Raw genomic sequence first — 21,066 nt, forward strand, 5'->3', positions numbered from 1 at the left:
GCTGATTTTACGGTGCAACTCCGGTGCACTATTTTTCTTTCATTTACCAAACTGCAAACCACAAACTAAACTCCACTAACAGCCATATTTGTCTTTCCCATCGCCAGGAAGTCACATCACCCGGGCCTGGCGAGCCTTCATGGAGGAGCTCGAGCACACGGCCAAACAGGTCAAAGCCAACGCCGAGCAGCTCGAGTCCGTCTGTCTGGACAAGCTGGCCCACCTGTACCAGGACAAGCGGCGCGTCCGGAAGCAGTACCAGGAGGAGCACACCAAAATCGCGACCAAGTTTAGCCATGTGAGTGAGAAATTTTTCAAAACATTTTTGTCAATTTTGTGCAGTTTGATATCAAACCATTTCCATTTTTGCAAAAATCCCAAACATTACAGAAACAGCTACACAGCAAAAAATCCGATGGTAAAATCGCATGCAAAAGCATGCACATCACCTTCGTCAAAAAAGACACTTAATATTACACACTGCATGTACAATTTTTGTAAACACAAAAAAAAAGTTGCAACCGACGGGATTCAAACCCAGCACCAACAGTAAGGACTGGCGCCTTAGCCCACTCGGCCATCAGACCGATGAAGAATGGAAAGAATAAACGCATATAAGAGCTTGACATTTCGAGCAAGTAGGTTTCCCATACTGATGGGCAACATATTTCAGGGTGTAATAATAAATAAAATTTCATAAAATAATGCAAAGTTTATTTTACACTCAGGCCTTTTACACGCAACTGGATTATTATCTTTTTTGCTGTGTACTTTTTGTTGTGCACGCGTAGGATTTCCCCTTTGCACTGATAAGAAAATATTATTTTTCAAATCCTTATCGCGATCTGCTCGAAAAGGCGCCCACATTTCAAGCAGCACGTGAACGCGTGAATCACAATCTATCTAAATTATGACTAATCAAATTGCGTCAATTCGTGATGAAATCGAGAGTATTGAAGGAAATTCATGGGTTTGTTTCACAAATCTGCGACTTGACTAAGGAAAAACTTTTGAAAAATATAAGTTTTCAGGAATATTGTTGAGATGTATTTGCCCTAATAGAACATAAGTAAGTATGCCAAAGCAAGCAACTTTGTCGAAGACATCCCAAATATATCTTACTGTCTACTCCTTTTAAGCAAATCTACCAAAACCAAAAAAAATGTGTTCAACTGGAAATATCTATTCAAGGTTTAATTTTGGAAAAAGTACAAAAATACCCGAAAAAGAGTAATTTTTGTTACACCCTAATGGACAGCTTCCAAAATTTTATGGACATTTGTATGGAGCAATTTTCCACCAAAACCAAAAAATGATTTTATTTGTATTTTTTTTATTGAGCTCAAACTTTGTAGGGGCCTTCCCTATGACCAAAGAAGCCATTTTGTGTCATTAGTTCACCCATACAAGGCCCAATACAATTTTGGCAGCTTTCCATACAAAAATGGTACGTAATTATTCGAAAATCTGTTTCTTTTGGAAAAAAATAATCTGATCGATTTGGTGCCTTCGGCAAAGTTGTAGGTATTGATAAAAACGATTTAAAAAATTGGTACAAGGAAAAAATCCCGATTTTCAAATAAACATTATGTTTTACAAAAAACAATTTCCAAAAATCCGTTTTTTTTTTTATTTAGAATTTATTTTGGATGTTTTAGGGGACAAAACCCGCAACTTTTGAGCAGACCAAAATTTTGAAATAAGGCTATGTTTTGATTTAAATAAAAATGTTATTTGAAAAAAAAAATAAATTTTACTTATTTTTTTCTGACTTAACCCTCTACTGTCCAAATTCTTTTTTCGAAAATTTTATTTTTCCCTTGTTCAGGAGGTCATTTTGAGCAAAAAAAAAATGCGTAATACATAGTCTGGGACACTGTAGTGTATAATTCTTTAAAAATAACAGCCAATGTTGACCCCTAAAAAATGACATTTTTAAAAACATTGGCAAAGTCATATAAAACAAGTCAAACTTCCTCTCTTAAAATTTTCTAAAATTCAAAGAGTTCTTCTTTCCAATGCTATTTAAAGATCAAAAATTGGTTTAAAAATTGTTGTTCGGTGAATTTGTAGATCGAAGCCCGTCTAGAGGCGGGTTTGGGTTGTAGAGGGTTAAATTTTTCAGAATTTTTGATAAAGTGGACTATTTTCAAGATATGGGCACTAAAACTTTAATTTTAACTAAAAAAAAATATTTAAGAGTTTTATTTTTTTAAATGGTGGTAATGAGTAACCATTTCTGAATATATTTTTTTTCTGAAAGCTCAGAAAATTTTCAAAATTGCGTCTAAGGACCATTGAGAAATTGACTCTCGTTACTGAATGAGATACAGCGGATAAAAGAAAAACAAACAGGAAAATTGAAGTCTCACCCAAATTTTAACCAAACAGACCCCTATTTTCTTATGCCAATATCTCAGCAATATCTTTTTTAAATTGAACCAATTTTCAATTTAAAAAAAAATATTTTGAAATTTTCTGCTCTCCTTAAAAAAATATTTTAACAACTTTGGAATCTAGACTAACATTTCAAAAGGGCGTAATATTGAAAATTTGACCCTTTTGAAATGTAAGTCTAAATTCTAAAATCTGCAAAAACAAGTTTGTCAACTAGTCCAATATTCAAAGTTTCTTTGGCAAATTTCAAAGAAATACTTTGAACTTTTCAAAAAAAATATCAGAAATGGGCATGAACACTGTTTAAAAAAATCAAAAAACCGTTTTTTTTAATTGAAATTAAATTTTAAATGGCTACATCTTAAAAACGGCGCATTTTATGAAATTTTTTGTGAAGTACTTAGACGATTGAAAATTTATTTATACATTAATAAGGCCGTTGCAAATATGTTTTGAAGTTTATGTCCCTCGGCTCTGACCAAAGTAGAGGGGGGGGGGGGGAATTACAAGCCTAGTTTTAAACATTTGGATGAAAAAAGTGTTTTAAAATGCATTTTACACGCGTTAAGTTGCTTTTCAATCATCAGTTTTCAAAATATCGATTTTTTGATTGTCGAGCTTAAGTATGACCCCTAAACTACGCTAAAGTGATTTAGAATTTTCAAATCCAATATGGCGGTGACGAAATATTGAAAAATGCATTTAATTATTTAATAGGCAATCAACTGTTCTAATTTGACAAAGAAAAAAAACGAAAAAAAAATTTTTTTTTTCGTGATTCGATTATCCGAAGTCCCTTACAAACCTTCGGATAATCGAACTTCGGATAATCGAAAATTCGGATAATCGAGGCTTCGGATAATCGAGGTAGGACTGTAACAACATTTTTTCAAAAAATCATAACTCAGCGGCAAACTGTTGGTCCGGGATTCTAAATTACTCGAAAGTTGTGGGATTTTGTCCCCGAAACTAATAAAAATCAGTAATTAAAAAATAAGGATATTGAGAATATATTTTTTGAAAAAAAAGGAAATATAAAAATCGGGTACCTATTTTTTAAGTTTTCAACATTACCTACAACTTTGCAGAAGACACGAAATCAATCAGAAAATTTCTCTTTGGTCATGGAGAAAGTACTCACACAATTTTGGTAAAATAAAATAATAGGTACAAAAAACACATTCATGGAAAAACTGCTCAATTCTTGAAAGCATCTAGTGAACGAAGATTGCCAACTTTTGTACTTAGTGTATGACAACAAAATATTGTTAATTTGATGTTTTTTTTTTTTTGTTTTATGTTCTATGATAAATATAAACCAATATTTTTTGGGCCAAAACTGACCACTATTTTTTCCCAAACTAAACGAAACACGATCCAATCTGCCAGATCGCCGGAAAACTATTTCAATTAATTTTCACACACCATTTATCACGAAGCGCGAGAGATGAAAAAACTAACTTTTGCTGCACACACACACGATGCTGCAGTCGCCGAAACGAGAGACACTTCTCACTTTTCAAACGCAAACATTGAATCGGAGGACGAAAAAAATCGGTCTACGGCAAAACATAACTTATGCTATCCATGTCGCACCGAGTGCCAAGTGTCCGTTGACATAGCAATTCACTTTTGTCGTGTGTATTTTATGGGTTTTTGATGTGTTTTCTCTGCTAAACTGCGATTTCGATTTGAAAAACCACTTTTTATTTTGTTAAAACCAATGTGGGTTTTTTTTTGAGTTCTCAAGAAAACAATTGAAATTTGGCAACACTGACCGCCCAAACATCGACCAACAAATTCGCGTGTTTCTACCTAACCGAAAACGAGGGAATTTGGCGTGGTGTGCAGAAATATAGGTCGACGCCAGTAGACACGAGTATTTATTTGCTTTTTGTCCGAGCACCGACCAGCAGCTGTCGTTACTGGCGTTCGAGAGTCACCACTTGGTCAGAATTTGGCAAAACAATTATACTAGAGTGTGTGCGAACCGAGCAGGGGCAGATGGTTTTCGGACCTTAGGTCAACAATGGGGTGCTCTACCGTTTGGGAAACGTGCGAGTTTTTCATCCCTAACGTACGTTCCCTTTTGAGAGTAAGTGTCAGCTGAGTACTAATAATGAACACGGACGACACGAACACACGTGCGATCGTTTGATACTGACCATACATAAATTACAAGCGCGAGTAGACGTCGCGTTTTAACGGTAAATATTGGCCATGTGAGTGTGTGTGTGACGATTACGACGACGTCGGTGACAATAACACTCAGACGGAACGGCTGCTCTTTTGCCGGACCTATAAAAGTTCTGCATGGCGTTGGGCAGGCAACTGGCCGTGTCACACAACGCACATACACCGGCATCAAAAGAGCACTTGCAATGGGGCTAGCTGGGGTGAAACGGTCCCTAATCTGCTTAAAAAGTAAGTTTTCATGCTACATTCTTAGGATTATTTGACAGAGTTGACAGATTTGACAGAGCCTTCACAACAATTTCCCTAAAGTGACAGCTTAAACTAAGTCTACTTACCAAACATTGTTTCTCTCAGCAACTGTTTAACACAAACTTACCTGCTTATAGCCCTTTTCATGATTATGACTGCCCGGTACCTCAAAGTTGACGTCCGTAATTGAGAATCACTACCATAAAAAAAGTTCTTCCTTCGATTAGATACCTCGATGCTGACGTCCGTAATAGAGACGAAAACCCCACATTTCCCTCTTCTAGATGGGACAAGCTCGGTGAAGCACTCGATGAGTACTTGGAAAACCAGAACATGCAATAAACTGAAGTTGCGGTGACAGCAGCGTTCGTACCCCTACTGGTTTGCGTAACTTTTTCAGAACAGAGACTGACTTTCGTAGTTTGAAACTGCTGCACTTTTACCAGAAAATTCGAAACTTATTCTTACCAGCTGAGTGTAAATTGTTTCTATTACATTTTACCTTCCCTCGTTTTCCACCAACTCTTTTTCTGCTCGCCTCAGCGGTGGCGTCAGACTGGTACAGATTTTATCGAAATTAGTTTTTGATTTCATTTCCTCGCGCCCTGTGTCTCACAGAGATACGTGATCGCACGGAAAGTCAAAATTTCAGATTTTGAAACATGGTTTTTTGCACATAACCTTGAAGTCCGTATTAGAAGTGCACACCAAAATTTCTCAACTTCTCAAATTCATAAAATTATAATTTTGACATGCCCATCACCGAAAACGCTTTTCTAGGTCTTTGGGCTCGCGTCTGGAAATGAAATTTTCCCTAATTGTTTCAAGCCTCCCCCGTTCCCCCCCTATCAGTAGTCTATTTATACTGCCCTCGGAACACTTTACGGACACGGAACAGCTCCGGAGCAAGGTGGCTTGTGTTCAAGTACACAACCACACATATGCCAGCCGAGTACTTTTTTTCTCTCATTGTGTTCATCTAAAACGAAGCGAATTGAGAACATCGGCGGAAAAGAGTTTGGAAAAACGGCTTACCTCCATACCTAGATAATTTAGATTGCTTTCATCGAATTAAAGGCCACTTGGAGGCGATACCAGATGAGCTCCGGTAAGAGCCACTTGGGAAGCACTCCTCGAGTGCGTGACGATGGCAGGGGGATTTAGGAACACGATTGTCTACACGAAAGAAACTTAAGTTGTTGGGACTTTCTACTTAGAGCGTGGAACCTTTGTAGTAACTACGTTAAATATGTTTGACATTTTTTGGTAGATTATATTATGTACTTTAGAATGCTCAAACCACTTCAAACTTACTATTTAGACTGTTTCTATTCGTCACAAAGATTGGCTGAACTAGATGCTTGACTTTGAAGTCGATATTTGAAAAGTTAGTTAAAAGAAGGTGGTTGGGGTGACGTTTTTGTAGATACTACATTCTTAGAACTAATTGACAGACAGCTTAAACTAAGTCTAATTACCGAACATTGTATCACTCAGTAACTGGTTACCACAAACTTACCTGCTTATTAACCTGTTCCTTCTCACGAAATCCTGGTACCTCAATGTTGACGTCCGTAATTGAGATGCGCTCTTCTGAACAAGTTTTTTTTTTCACTGGGAAACCGTGATGTTAACGTCCGTAATAGAGATGAGAACTCCACATTAATAATATTGACTAAACAGTACACTTGTTGACAGCTTGAAATATGTACTTACCTAATTGTCGAATGCTCGACCATCACTTTAAAAGCTTAGTTCTTAAGTTGTAATAACCATTTAAAAAATTCAACATTTAGAGAGCCACCTGAAAGAAAGTATTTCAATGAAGTTTAATTTGAAATCCGTTAAACGACTCTGTCAGTGAAAGGTTAAACGCCACTCTTCTGATATGGCATAGTCTTAACCTTGATGAGTGAAATGACTCAAAACCCAAGTACAAATGAAGATATCGATCAAACAAACAAATTACCACCTGTTTCCTCGTGTCAATTTGCGTTATTTTCTCTTTCCGCGCCAAAACATTGCCACCACGGGCAAGTTAAACTGAAATTACTGCCAACATTACAATTGTTCACTCACCACCCCCCCAACATTTCGTGACACACTCACACTCATTATAACAACCTTCAACTATAATCTGTTGTGTATCTTTATTGTGTATTTGTGCAAAAAGAAGAAGAGGAACGAAAAAAAAAGTTCAAATATTTACCTTGCACTGCCGGAGGTCGTCGACGACGACGGCCGGGGCCAAATGCCGAAGGGAATATGACCGTGTAGTGACCCTCAGTTAATCAGAATATAAATTTAGATTTTTAGTTCGACCAACAGGGAAGAATTTGTCAGAAGTACATTGGTCTTTACAATCAGACGAAGTGCAACATCTTCAGATGCACTCATTAACACATGTTGACACGAGTCAAGTGTCATATTTCTAGGAGCACGTAGGTTAAGACATATATAAACACAGTAGGAGGATGGAAGGAAAAGCACAAAGCGAAAACAGAAAGGTCATGAACTGTGCCAGGATCCCTGCTGAGAAATTTCGAGCAGAAAGATTTCAAGATCAACGCGGTGTAGTCAAAACGCACGTGGCTGAGCTACTCCCGTAGAGAAGCATGGTAAACATATTGCGCATGCGTCTTGACTAAAAACGCTTCGGAGTATAAAAGCCTAAGTTAGATTTAGAATCAGGGTAGTTGAAATTAGGAGAGAGTTGAGAGTGGTAGTTGAAATTAGGAGAGAGTTGCAGTTGGGAGTTGGAGTTGATTATTTCGGTGTAAGTGCTACGATGCACAGATTCAACCAAAATGCCACGGGGCATATCTTAGAAGCATAGTGAAAATGTTAGAATAAGATTAAGCAAAATCTTAGAATATATATATATTTTGGAGTTAAAGTGTAAAATGGTGTCGTTCGGTGCTAAAGGAATAAAAATGAAAGAAATCCCGCTTATATTAGAGACTAAGCTTACACATGTGGTGACAGCGTAAAAGTTTCAATTTGAAACAGGAACGTTAATTTCGGACAAGTGAAAAAACCAGTGTCGAACCGCTAGCCAATGCCAAAGGAAACTTTTAGTGACGAGTGAAGATGGCAGTTCAAACGCCAGCCATGATGATTGAAAAAATGTGTCAAACCGCCAGCCAAAACCATGGAAAGCAACTGAAGTTTTGTGACCAGTGAAGCTTAAAAATAACGATCATCGAAAAATTTTTATCGAACCGCCAGCCAAGGAAATGGGTACATTTTGTGAAGAGTGAAGTTAACAGGCCAAAGCCATGATTATTGAAAAAAAATTGTGTTGAAACGCCAGCCACAGCAATGGAGAACATCCCAGCCAAAAAGCCAGCCAAGAGAAATGGGTTCTGGAAACTAATTGTAATGCGAGAACATGACAGTTACGATCATGGAAATATTATGGTAAGTTCAATTAAATTTTATTCTTTTGAGTGAATTAGTGCAGTTGTATGTAAGACATCATATTCTTAAATCCAATATTTTTTTTTTTAAACTTTGAAAAAATTAAAAACAGTCGTGCATCAATTTAAACTTTGGAAAATTAAATATTTTTTTTCATAAATACGTCATGATTTTATTTGCGTTTTTGTCAAAACTATCAGATTAAAAAAACATTGTTTTTTTAGTTTTATAAAATAAATTAATCTTGCGATTATTAAAAGATTTAAAAATGAAAATATTTGACATATTTAGCCAATGTATCATGAAAACGCCAGGCAGAATGTTGTTAAAAAGGAGGAAAAGGTGTGATTTTGCTATGAAAATTTCATAATAAGGAATTCTTGTTTGAACCCAGAAAGCTAAAACATTAAAATAAAAGAAAAAAACTGAATAACATTTACTTTAAAAAAATTAATATGATTTTCAAGATAAGAGAATGAAACTGGCAGTAAGCGTTATTTAAATTTGACGACTTTTTGTCAGACAAGTAATTAAAAAAAATCTAATATTTTTGAACTGAAGTACGATTGATGTAGATAAATAAATTCAGGAGTCCAGAACTGAACTAACAATCCAATCCATCGTTAATCTAACAATTCAAGTTAATCTAACAATTCAAGTTAGAGGAGTACACAAAGTGGCAGGCTTTGTTTTTAAATTTGGATGACACAACTCGATTTATCCAGTATTTTTCTATAAATAATCAAACAAATTTAAAATCAGAAAAAGATCGATAAGATTTGCACCCCCACGAGGAGCATTCACAAACTTGAATTATTGATCACAATAAGAATGAACTATTCAATAGAAACAATAATTAATCGCAACATGAGTAAATGATATTATTGTTGCATTGTTTTATTACTTTTAATATAAACATGTGTATTAGCAACCAAAAATGATTAATTTTTCATTCCACACTTTGGAATACGGGCTGAAACGACAATTGAAATTTAAAGTTTTGATAGTGGAGAACTGTCGATGAAAATTATAATATAGGGATGGTGTGGAAATAACTATAGAGTTACTAGCACTTTAAAGCACGATCAAGGGGAATACATATCGAAGAAATGGTGAATATACCAAATTATATGAAATGCTGAGAAAGCTCATGAATAAAAAAGTGTACCAAAAAGAGTCACAAAAACAAATTATGAAGAAGGAGAAATTAAGTATAATTTTCGTGTGTTTTTATAACTGTCATTCCTTTTATGAATATGGAATCTCATTCTTAAAGTGGGTTATTTTATATTGTTGATTTTTTCGTATGCAACAAATAAATTTGAGTCGACAGTGTGTTTATTATTGCAACTTTATTAACAATTTGTAGCTTTCAGAGAAAATTATTAATTATCACTAAAAAAAAACGTCTCGAGAGCTGAAGAAGAAATAACAAAACAAAATGGATTTTTTTAAATAAGCATAAGCAAACTAAATACAAATCGTAAAAGCATTATCAAGGAAAAGATGGAAAATCGTTAGAGACGTAAAATACGAAGAACAAACTAGACAATTATTCATTGTTTAGTGAAAATTACAAAAGAAACTTATAAAAAAATTAGTGAAATTTACCTAAGAGACTTATAACTCTCGAACAAATCATTTACTCACTGATCAAAGTTGTTTTAATATTCTGTATTACAACAAGGGAAAATATTCATGGAACAAAATCGAATTTTATCGAGGCAGTGTCAGTAATCTGAATTAGGTTTGAAAAATCATGTTTATCAAATATTATCGGAACAAAAAAAATTAAGTAAAAACATTTTTACAAATTGTACTGGTATCGTTACCAAGTTCAATCAACAGTGGAGTTTATGGAACGGATTTTTTTTTTTTTCTAAAATTAGAAATATGGATAGTGAACAAGAAGATAGTAGAGTAGCGTCAACAATATTACATAAAGTTTTAAAAGGTCCATATTATCACACAAATTATCAAGGATTCAGATTTGAAACAATCATTCAAGCAGAAGACAATTATCTAAATGGAACACTTTCAAATATCTTAGATGGTGCAACGATAGGGGAAGCCTGTGTGCATAATGTATCACATTTTGCATTTTTATATTTGCTTGTTGGCAAATTAAATATTTGTGTAGAAGACATAATGCAAGACAAAGGGACGATGAATTAATGTTTGGTATTAAGAGAGGAAGAAGAATAAGAAGAAGAAGAATGAGGAATTATTCTATAAATTATATACCTTTAAGAATGGAACATCATAATTGGTAAATTTAGTAGATTCGGTATACAGAAAAAAAAAACAAATATCAAAATTTAAAATTAATTTTTAATGACGTCGACAACTTTTCAAAATGAAATTTGTTTTAAGATAACGACATACAAATGTTAAACAATTATTAAACTTTAAAACAAAACATTGAAAATTAATGATGGGATGAGGAGTAATTACCCGCAATGTATGAGAGTGTGATATGTGTATGGGTCGAGATAAATGTAATGCTTAATGGAATTCTCTAACAGTTGTGTCAAGTTTTCTACTTTTAGAATTTTAGGACCAGCGGCAACCAACCTATTTTTACCTGGGAAAGGAAAGGGGAAGGTAATTTCGCAGACGAAATTTATTCACTACGCACCCTATCGATTGAAAAAAAAGATGATTCATGGAAATGAGAAATAAAAGTTTACAAAAAGACAAATTTTATCGAAGAATGAAGTTGAAGATTTTCAATTGAGTAAGTGGAGTAAGTATCTAATATTTTGAAAAACTTTTTAGCCAAGGCCAGTGAAGATTTGGGATTATTAGTGTAAAAAAATGCATCGAATCGAAAGAGTAAAACAAAAACAATGACCAGTAGATGAAGGATAAGCTTAGGGAATTATAATCATATGATATTTTTCTATACAATTTCAACTTTATACACCAATTTCAAATTGTTTAAGTGATAGTCACTTAGGAAATTATTCAAAAAAATCTGTAACACGACACTACACAAATATGTAAAATCTCACCTACACGAACACATATCATCAAACGTTAACATTCGGATACAGCGTCAGCAGCAACATCAACCAGAACATTAAGAACAGCACATTTGGCATCAACAAATTATTGGAACAGTTATGCATTCATAAATTGCAGAAAATTGAGACAGGAGATGAGTTGAAAAAAAATGGTGGAACATAACAATGATGGAGTGAAATATATGATACAAGGCAAAGAATGATTATGATCTAAACTATATAACATGGAATAGTTTCGGTTTGTTCAATCAGAAGCAGAAACTTCTCAACCGGAAAAATTATATCAGAGACTGACAATTAAGGCAAGAGATCCATATACAATTCTCGGATCTAATGGAAAGGAAGAAGTATGGCGAAATGATGAAACATGATCTGTACACTACACTCAGATCTTATGAAATGGAATGAAAAGTTTCGATTGAAGTCTACGAAAATTTTATTGACTGCAGAAAACTAAGAAGGACTGACGCAGATCTCTATGCATTAAGAAAAAGCATCAAGGAAAGGACAAGAAGGAAAATGTATCAAATAATGTTTGGCAGAATTGATCCACTATAGTAAAATCAACAAAGTCAAATGTCTCAATCTATGTGGTTTATTGAATGTTTTCAAGTTTCAAACCAAAAGTCAAGTGGAGAACAACATCGACGAATTATCTAGCCAGCTATCTTATCAATTATATCAACGCAGAGGAGGCAACAAAACGTGAACAACAATTATATTTAGTACTCAGATATTCAAAAACATATTTTTCAAAATCAATACTTATCAAGAACCAGCGTTAGGCTTACAGTAGATGATTATCTTAGCAGACAAACATCTAGCTGGGTAGTGTAAGGGTATGTAGTGACCCTCAGTTAATCAGAATATAAATTTAGATTTTTAGTTCGACCAACAGGGAAGAATTTGTCAGAAGTACATTGGTCTTTACAATCAGACGAAGTGCAACATCTTCAGATGCACTCATTAACACATGTTGACACGAGTCAAGTGTCATATTTCTAGGAGCACGTAGGTTAAGACATATATAAACACAGTAGGAGGATGGAAGGAAAAGCACAAAGCGAAAACAGAAAGGTCATGAACTGTGCCAGGATCCCTGCTGAGAAATTTCGAGCAGAAAGATTTCAAGATCAACGCGGTGTAGTCAAAACGCACGTGGCTGAGCTACTCCCGTAGAGAAGCATGGTAAACATATTGCGCATGCGTCTTGACTAAAAACGCTTCGGAGTATAAAAGCCTAAGTTAGATTTAGAATCAGGGTAGTTGAAATTAGGAGAGAGTTGAGAGTGGTAGTTGAAATTAGGAGAGAGTTGCAGTTGGGAGTTGGAGTTGATTATTTCGGTGTAAGTGCTACGATGCACAGATTCAACCAAAATGCCACGGGGCATATCTTAGAAGCATAGTGAAAATGTTAGAATAAGATTAAGCAAAATCTTAGAATATATATATATTTTGGAGTTAAAGTGTAAAATGGTGTCGTTCGGTGCTAAAGGAATAAAAATGAAAGAAATCCCGCTTATATTAGAGACTAAGCTTACACAACCGTTTATTCCGTTTCCGGTCCCAAATAGTGTACCGGGCAACAGTTTTTCGTTTGTTTGTTGTTGTTTCCTTGCGAAAACGTTGCGACTTCCGAAAGTGCAGACCACAGATATGAGGACGTCGTTTTCTAGTTTTAACGCATGAAGTTATGTAAAAAAAGAAACCGAAATAAAAATTTTAAATTTTTGGCCATAGATGGCACTGTTTGCGTTTGGAACGCCTAAATGTCAGCAAACAATACGCGACTAGTTGACGATACAACTGGCTTCTGCACCAGATTCAACATTTGCTTGTTATTTGTACGTTTTCCCAGTCACGTCAAGGTTTGGGAAGCCGTTCTTGAGTTTAGTTTGCGAGAAATGTGAACACCAGGGACATTTTTCAATCAAGCCTTTGACGCCAAAAACAGTCCAAAAGTGGTGACGATGGCCATCGATCAAGGCCTTTTATTTTATTTAAACTTCAATGAAGTTTTCCATCAATAAACGACCGCCAATCATCATCAACGCCAGCCATAAATTTCATCAAGCTGCTACAAACATGTTTTACAAACAGTGACGCAGGCAGGAAAATAAAACCGAACCATATTGACACGGAAAATCAATACTCACAATTGGTGAATTTATTATCGCTGGCGGTCAGCTCGATTGCCCGCATATCAGTGCGAGCAAATCGATCTTCAATTGAACTGTTTCAAACAAGTTACAAGACATTTCAACCAAATGCCACACAGCATCGCTCGGTTGGCAGCAAGATGAAAAAATATGCGCGATTTTATTAGCGCCAATTAGGTCACCGGCAAATATGGCACCACCTCGAGCAGATCTGTAAAGTCTGTGAAATAATAATTTCCTCGAAACAAGACGTTTGCCCGCGAGTTTTCCCGCGAAAGGAAAGCTAGAACGAATTCAACTTTTGCTGCGCTCAGATTTTTATGATAATGGCAAACGGAGCCACCCCACCGTCAAGGTGGGTTGTAAAAATTTCACTCAAAAGTGCGCCTTTTGGTACTTTTCCGCAAAACTGGGGTGGTAAATTTTGTTTGACTTTTATTTTATTGTCCCGATGCGACACGGTTATGGATCTGTCGTGTCTCCCGGCGGTGATTAAGGTGGAAAGTTCGGGCTGCCATAAATTTTGCGACAGGTGGTTTAATGCTAAAAAAAATGCTGTATTGATTTCTTCAGTTACTGTGTACCTGGTGTGTTTTATAACAATTGTTGAGGTTTGACAGAATTTACAGTAGTTGACAGAGGGCCTTAACAAACAGCTTCCCTATTTTGACAGCTTAAACTAGGTTGTACTTACCGAATGTTTCCTCCAAATCAGCTATTCTGTGTTAGTACTTACCAGAATACGGTTTCCTGATATCGCTTAGCTCTTTAGAACAGCAACTTGAAGTCCGTTTTTGAAACGTCGGTATTAGAAGTCGATTTATAGTTTAACTTTTGATTTTTTTAACCATTCACTGATTACACAACTCGACATTTGGAATTTTATGTCAGTAAACGCTTCAGCTTTGTCAAAGTATGATAGATTTTAGAATTTAATTTTAGTGAATTCCCTGATAGTAAATAAAATTGTAAATTTGAGTATAAATGGTATGGAATCATCTTCAGCAATCATGCGTACCTCCTAATTTTTGCTACCCGAAATTCATAATTTTAATTATTGGCAAATGATTCACTAAAATTCAAATCTGTCAATTGGACCGTGTGCAGGTAGCCCTAATCTATCATACCTTGAAGAAACTAAAGCGTTTACTGGCATCAACTTCAAAAATGTCGGGATGTTTAATTTAAAATGAATAATCAGTTCTTTAAAGGTATTTTATTAAAGTTCGTTTCTGAAACGTTGAAATCTAAAATGAACACACTTGATTTTGAAGTCCGTTTTAGAGGCGAAATCCTCCAATTCTCCAAAAATATTAAAATCAACTCAACCTATGCCACACTCCAAGCCTCAGGCCACATTCCAGAGCACCACACCACACCCATCCAAAAAATTACCATCAATTAACGCGCTGAATTGATATTAATTGAATTTGCGTTTCCCCGCTCGGTTTGGATCCAATTCTTTCCGTTGGCGTGTCCAGCGCAGATCCCCAACGTTGTTTGTTTTATTTAACCAGTGCGTGTCGAACTTTCCCCTCTTTTTTTCCGGGCAGGTTTGAGAATTGCTCCGTTGACTCAGCTGGTGTAGTTTTTATTTTGGAAGGTGTTGTTAAATTCATCAAATAAATAAAAATCGATGGTTTTACAAAGACCGCGTGTCTTCCAAAGTGACATAATTCGTCTGACTAAGCCAAGCTTCAGCTTGTCAAGCTCCGTCGTAGAAAACCGCCGGACCATCCATTTTCCCTCGCACAGAGAGTTTTCATCCGATTAGCTGGCATCGTTTTCCCAGAGGTTTCCCCACACACACAGTATGAATCACTTGTCGGATCGAATAAGTTCAGTTAGTTAAACCGAGCGCAAACTGAAGGTTGGGAAAAGATCCATGATTAAGTTTTCCCTTCTTGAAGCTCGCAAGACCGCACCATTCGAAACGGGAGCAGATAAGCAGCGCCAGACACGATTTTCTGCAAAATTCTTGAAAAATACTACCGCTCTGGAGAGGTGCATCTGGTCTTTGTCTACCGACTAGAATGAGAGCAAAATTGCATGCATGCTTTCCGGGAGACGGAAATTCTCCGCCCGAAAACCATTCCGAATCGGGAAACATAACCCTGGTCAAGAAGAAGACCAGGTTGTTTTGGAAGCAGGGGTTCTCGATTTGAGCAGTGTACTCTTCTAATGCGGACTAAAAAAAATGTACTTTTCAAAATTCAGCAGGCAATCCGGAGCTTTCAGTGCGGTATGTCCACGCATCCTCCCTCCCCTGTAGATTCTGTGAAATGTGATCCGTTCACAGAATCCTCTCTGCGGTTAATGCAACGCAGTGGGTCTGACCGCTTTGATGAGGGTAATACAGCTTAGGGATGCTCGAATGTACAACAAACATTAATATTGACAAGAAATATGTAATTTGTTGTTAAAAATTTGCAGATAAACTGCGTTAAGGGAAATCCAACAATTTATGGTATTAAGTTTCTCTATTACGGACGTCGCATGAGGTTATCATAACCCTGTCAAACTGTCAAATTTGTTACGCTAACAAATTATTTGCTAAGCAACACGTAAGCTGTATTGTTGGCACCCCTGCTAATCTAACTCAAAGCAGATAACATACAACCTGGAACATTTTACGATTTCCGAATTGTACTGCTCGTAGCTCCTTCAGGAAAATACACACGGAGAAGCCACTCGAAATTATTTACCCAACTCCGCATCCGACCCATTAGAACTGCAATCGCTGCAGCTCGCTCACCGAATGATAAAAAATAATACGCTCTATTATTAACTAACTTTATCTTAATTGAAACCCTGCATCGATCCCCAGTCTTTCCGTGCAGCGAACCGTACCGAACCCCCTTTTTTCCGGGGTTGGGGGAGAGTTTTCAACCAAGCCAAAGAAGCGCCCAAGCACACCACCCACCGGAGAATAAACTAGAAAAAGATTTTCTTCCCGACGCGTTCGTAAAATAGTTGTATTACCACCGTCTGGCACAGTCTGGCGCGGAACACCAACCAACAACGCCACCGGGGTGTGATGATGGAAGAAAGTTTTATGACTTTTCCGTCTCGACAATAGGTTTGATGCTGCTGGTTGAGGCCGAGGGGCTGCTCGATGGAAGTTTGACTTTAAGCTTGAGAATAGTTTTGCATTTTTTCAGACTGAAAACGAGTTTTGATTACTTCTCGAAAGCGGACTTCAACTCATAGTTCATAGTTTCATGAACATTGCAATTTTTTAGAGGATTTCTCCATTACGGACGTAGAAAGTGAAGTACCTCTTAAGAACAGTGTGTTTTATTCTCAAATTTAGAAAAGGTAAGTACGGATGCATTTTAACAGCTGTGTTTTCCAGGTAAGTACAAAGTGGTTAGTATATATCAGTGGGTACCATAACTGTCTGTCAATTTTGTCAAAATCTGTCAAAGTCAAATAAGCTGTTTGAGCATTTATGATTGTCGTGAGTTTATAAATTCAAGCAATTGGAGGACCCCTCGATTCTGTCTGGCCACCATCCTTACCCCACTTCAATACCAAAACGAGTGACGAATCGTGGTGCCCTTCCTGTAAAAGCTCATCGACCAGCTGGATCATCAGCATCCGTTGTTCTGGCACCGTGTCGTGCCGGGGAAGGAATGTGTGCAATTTGCACCCGGAATCCCTGTTCGTGTCCTAGACATGAAAGCAGCTTTCGCTCTAGTGGCTTTTGTTCTTGTTTCCAAGCAAGAATTGAAGAAAAAACACCGAAAAAATCGATTAATTTGCTTGTACCTAACCTATATGTTTGCAGCCCGTCCATGTAATGCAATTTATCTTCCGGTTTTTCAACGACTTTTCCCCGGAGCAATGAAAGAAGTTTGTCGGCTTTTATGGTGGCGTCTACTGGCTCTCGGGGCGACTCTTTCGCCTATCTGAGACATGTGTGTAAACTCTGTGTGTCGACTAAACTGCCATTTATATGGATATGCGCTACTGGTCGAGAGTCTTTTACACTCACTCTCTTTGCGAACAGCTTCCAGCAAAGTACTTCCAGAGGGCTTTGCGAGCAGAAATAATGGCGCAAACTTTGAAACCACCGGCGGGCGTCACCAAACTGCTGGCAATGAACAAGTTTGAAGTACCGACCGCGCTGCAATCACTGCCAATTCCGGTCGGAACTGGTCAGTGGGTCATTCAACTGGTTGGGGTTGCAACGTTGAGGCTTAATGAGCCGGATTAGCTTAATAGCTTTAACTTTGTTGCAAAAGTCGCCAGGTTGACAAGTAGAGAGAAGCTTCTCTATTACGGACGTAGGAATCGAGGTACCTCTCAAGAATACATAGCTTTATGATGTAAATATGGTAAGTACAAATGAAATTAATGTTTTTTTGTAAAGCCGTACATTTCTGGTAAGTAAAAAGTGATGAGTGTATTTCAGTGAGTAGAATAATTTGTCAATTCTGTTAATATCTGTCAAGTTTAAATTAAGCTTTTTCATGACTATGCCAAGTTCAGACAGATTCATTCAAAATGTATGCTCTCGAAGTGCTCATCGATAGCAGCTCATATAAAGCTCCCCAACCCAGCAAAACACTCTTCTGCATACATAATATTGTGTCCGGTTCAGCTTCGAACGGCCACCGGATGATTGCATGCATAATGAAAGAACCATTCCGGAGCTAATCCTTCGCCTAGCGCTAGGTCAAACCAAATGGACACTCCCAAGAGACCACCTCCTAAGCACTGGCTGTCCACTGCAGTGAAACCATAATTGAAGTCGATTGGGCAAGCTAAAGCAACACCACTGCACTTGGCTTTTGTAGTCCTCCCCCTGAAACAGGAACAATAGGATCGGACAACAATAGCAACCCCGTCTCAAGGATGCCAATTGAAGAGATCCTGCTCCGGGAACAAACTGTGGCGCTGATACTGACAAATCCATGATTTTACGACCAACTCGACCATAAATAGGACACACAAACATCCGGAGGACTCTACCAGGACTTGACTTCGGACTCGTGTCGTCAGACCAGCATAATTTAGTGCCGATGGACGACTTTTAGTGCCTGGATGCGGAAGCTCGACGCACGTCCCCATAAATCAGCAGATTATGACGTTTGAACTCCACTCCCCTGCTGCCTGCCCCAACTCTCTTCCCAGGAGGCATAAAATATTAGCATAAACCCCTTTTGCCGGGTGCATGTTGTTCATGTCCACGTGTCTCCAACACAGTTAACGGGCTTGATGGTGCAGAAACATGGCACACAGAAACCATGTCCGGGGTGAGATATTGCTTATGCATCAACACATCAGAGCGTTTAGGAAATTGGCCCTCTGGAGTAATATGTCGAAAACGGCTTCACAAAGATGATCAATTCTCTACGAAATCGGTCTTTTTTTTAGAATTTTAATTATTTTATTTTTTAATCCGCCTGAAACTTTTTTGGTGCCTTCGGTATGCCCAAAGAAGCCATTTTGCATCATTACTTTTTCCATATAATTTTCCATACAAATTTGGCAGCTGTCCATACAAACATGATGTATGAAATTTCAAAAATCTGTATCTTTTGAAGGAATTTTTTGATCGATTTGGTGTCTTCGGCAAAGTTGTAGGTATGGATATGGACTACACTGAAAAAATATGATACACGGTAAAAAAAATTTGGTGATTTTTTATTTAACTTTTTGCCACTAAAACTTGATTTGCAAAAAAACACTATTTTTAATTTTTTTCATTTTTTGATATGTAAAAAAATATTTTCAAGATTTTTAAACCAAGACAAACATTTCAAAAGAGCGTAATATTGAATGTTTGGCCCTTTTGGAATGTTTGTCTTGATATAAAAAAAATTGAAAATATTTTTTCGAAAAGATCGGAAAATTTCACGAATGTTTCATATTTTAACATTGTAAATCGGACCATTAGTTGCTGAGATATCGACATTAGAAAATGGTGGGTTGTTTGGGTGAGACTTAGAAAACATCAATTTTCCTGTTTTTAAACACTTGCATGGCAATATCTCAGCAACTAAGGGTCGTATCAACAAAGTTCAAAAAAGCAAAATATAGAGAATTTTCTCAGCTTTTCAAAAATATTTTTTTCAAAAGTGGGCAAACATGTGCACTAATTTTAAAAATTGAAAAACTGCGACTATTTTCAAAAAAGTCACCTAAAAATGGATTTAACTTGAAAACGGTGCACTTTATCAAAATTTCACTAAAGTACTTTTTGATTGCAAATTTAATTTTACATCGAAAAATGAATTTGAAAAAAATTGCGACCAATATTTCGATTTTTTTGAAAAAATCAGTATTGATTAAAAAATTCATAACTCGGTCAAAGATTTTTTGCACAACCTGGAAATTTCTGAAAAGTTGGCATTTGATGTCCTCTAAAACATAAAAAAAATAAAAAAAAATTAAAAATAGTGTTTTTTTGCAAATCAAGTTTTAGTGACAAAAAGTTAAATAAAAAATCACCAAAATTTTTTTTACCGTGTATCATATTTTTTCAGTGTAGTCCATATCCATACCTACAACTTTGCCGAAGACACCAAATCGATCAAAAAATTCCTTCAAAAGATACAGATTTTTGAATTTTCATACATCATTTTTGTATGGACAGCTGCCAAATTTGTATGGAAAATTATATGGACAAACTAATGATGCAAAATGGCTTCTTTGGGCATACCGAAGGCACCAAAAATGTTTCAGTCGGATTAAAAAATACAAAAAAAATCGAATGACCGAAATTTGAGAGAACTGCTCCTATGATCTCGACAAGGTTCATCAACCTGTCCCGTTTGCCTACAATCCTTGCAAACACTTGCCCCGGGAACCAGTTCCCGGAGTACCGTTCGGGCCAGGACCCGGCTTTATTTAGATTAGTGCAATCGCGTACATAACCTAACCCCAATCGGCCACTTTCCCCGCCGCCACCATCTGTTTAGTATCACTTTCCAAATGCTTATTGGAAAATGTGGTCGGTGTCGTTGTAGCCCCAAACTGGTGGTGTCGGGGCCAAGGAACCAGTTTTCCATCGACGAAGACGACCCATATGCAACACGCGATGCAGTGGGAAAAGTCAGTTTAGTGGAAAATTTTAAATTTATCGTGTGGCGTTTCGCTGGAATGTGGAATCTGGCTAGGCCAGGAAAGCCGTTAGAGGTGGCACACTTTGGCGATGCATTAGAAGGTTATTGAATTAGCGAAACCAATTCAATAATCTCATTTTGACAGATTGCGACAGAATTGACAGATTGACAGAATTGTACTTACCCTTTGAAATCAGCACAAAACACTGCTTACCTACCTGATTTAGATTTATTGTCATTTTCTAAGTGGTACTTCAATGTTGACGTCCGTGATAGAGAAGAGCAAAAATTGCGTCATTTCGGTGTAACAACCTACGTTTCCCTAACACGGACATCAACATTGAAGTACTTACATGGATATTCAGCACTTTTGAGTTATTTGAAGGTAAGTGCTGCGAATTCATCAAGTAAGGTAAGTGTTAATCTGTCAATTCTGTCAATCTGTCAACCTGTCAAACCTGTCACGGAAACAGTCGCCAGAGGGCGCGTCATTACGTCCATCTGACGTAATCACCCCCTTTGCCGCGTTACACCGAGAAAGTTACC

At 36.9% G+C, this 21,066-nt stretch overlaps 1 protein-coding gene across 3 annotated transcripts in view; it reads left to right on the forward strand.

The window, feature by feature from the left end:
- Positions 1-21,066, forward strand: part of LOC120414300 (tyrosine-protein kinase Fer) — a 65,283-nt gene that overhangs the window by 23,933 nt on the left and 20,284 nt on the right. For all 3 annotated transcript variants that reach the window (XM_039575434.2, XM_039575437.2, XM_039575435.2), the window contains exon 3: positions 108-298. In XM_039575434.2, coding sequence (XP_039431368.1) covers positions 108-298 — 191 coding nt within the window. The remainder of the gene's footprint in view (positions 1-107; positions 299-21,066) is intronic.

The sequence above is a fragment of the Culex pipiens genome, chromosome 1, assembly GCF_016801865.2.
Source record: "Culex pipiens pallens isolate TS chromosome 1, TS_CPP_V2, whole genome shotgun sequence".
Taxonomy (NCBI): domain Eukaryota; kingdom Metazoa; phylum Arthropoda; class Insecta; order Diptera; family Culicidae; genus Culex; species Culex pipiens.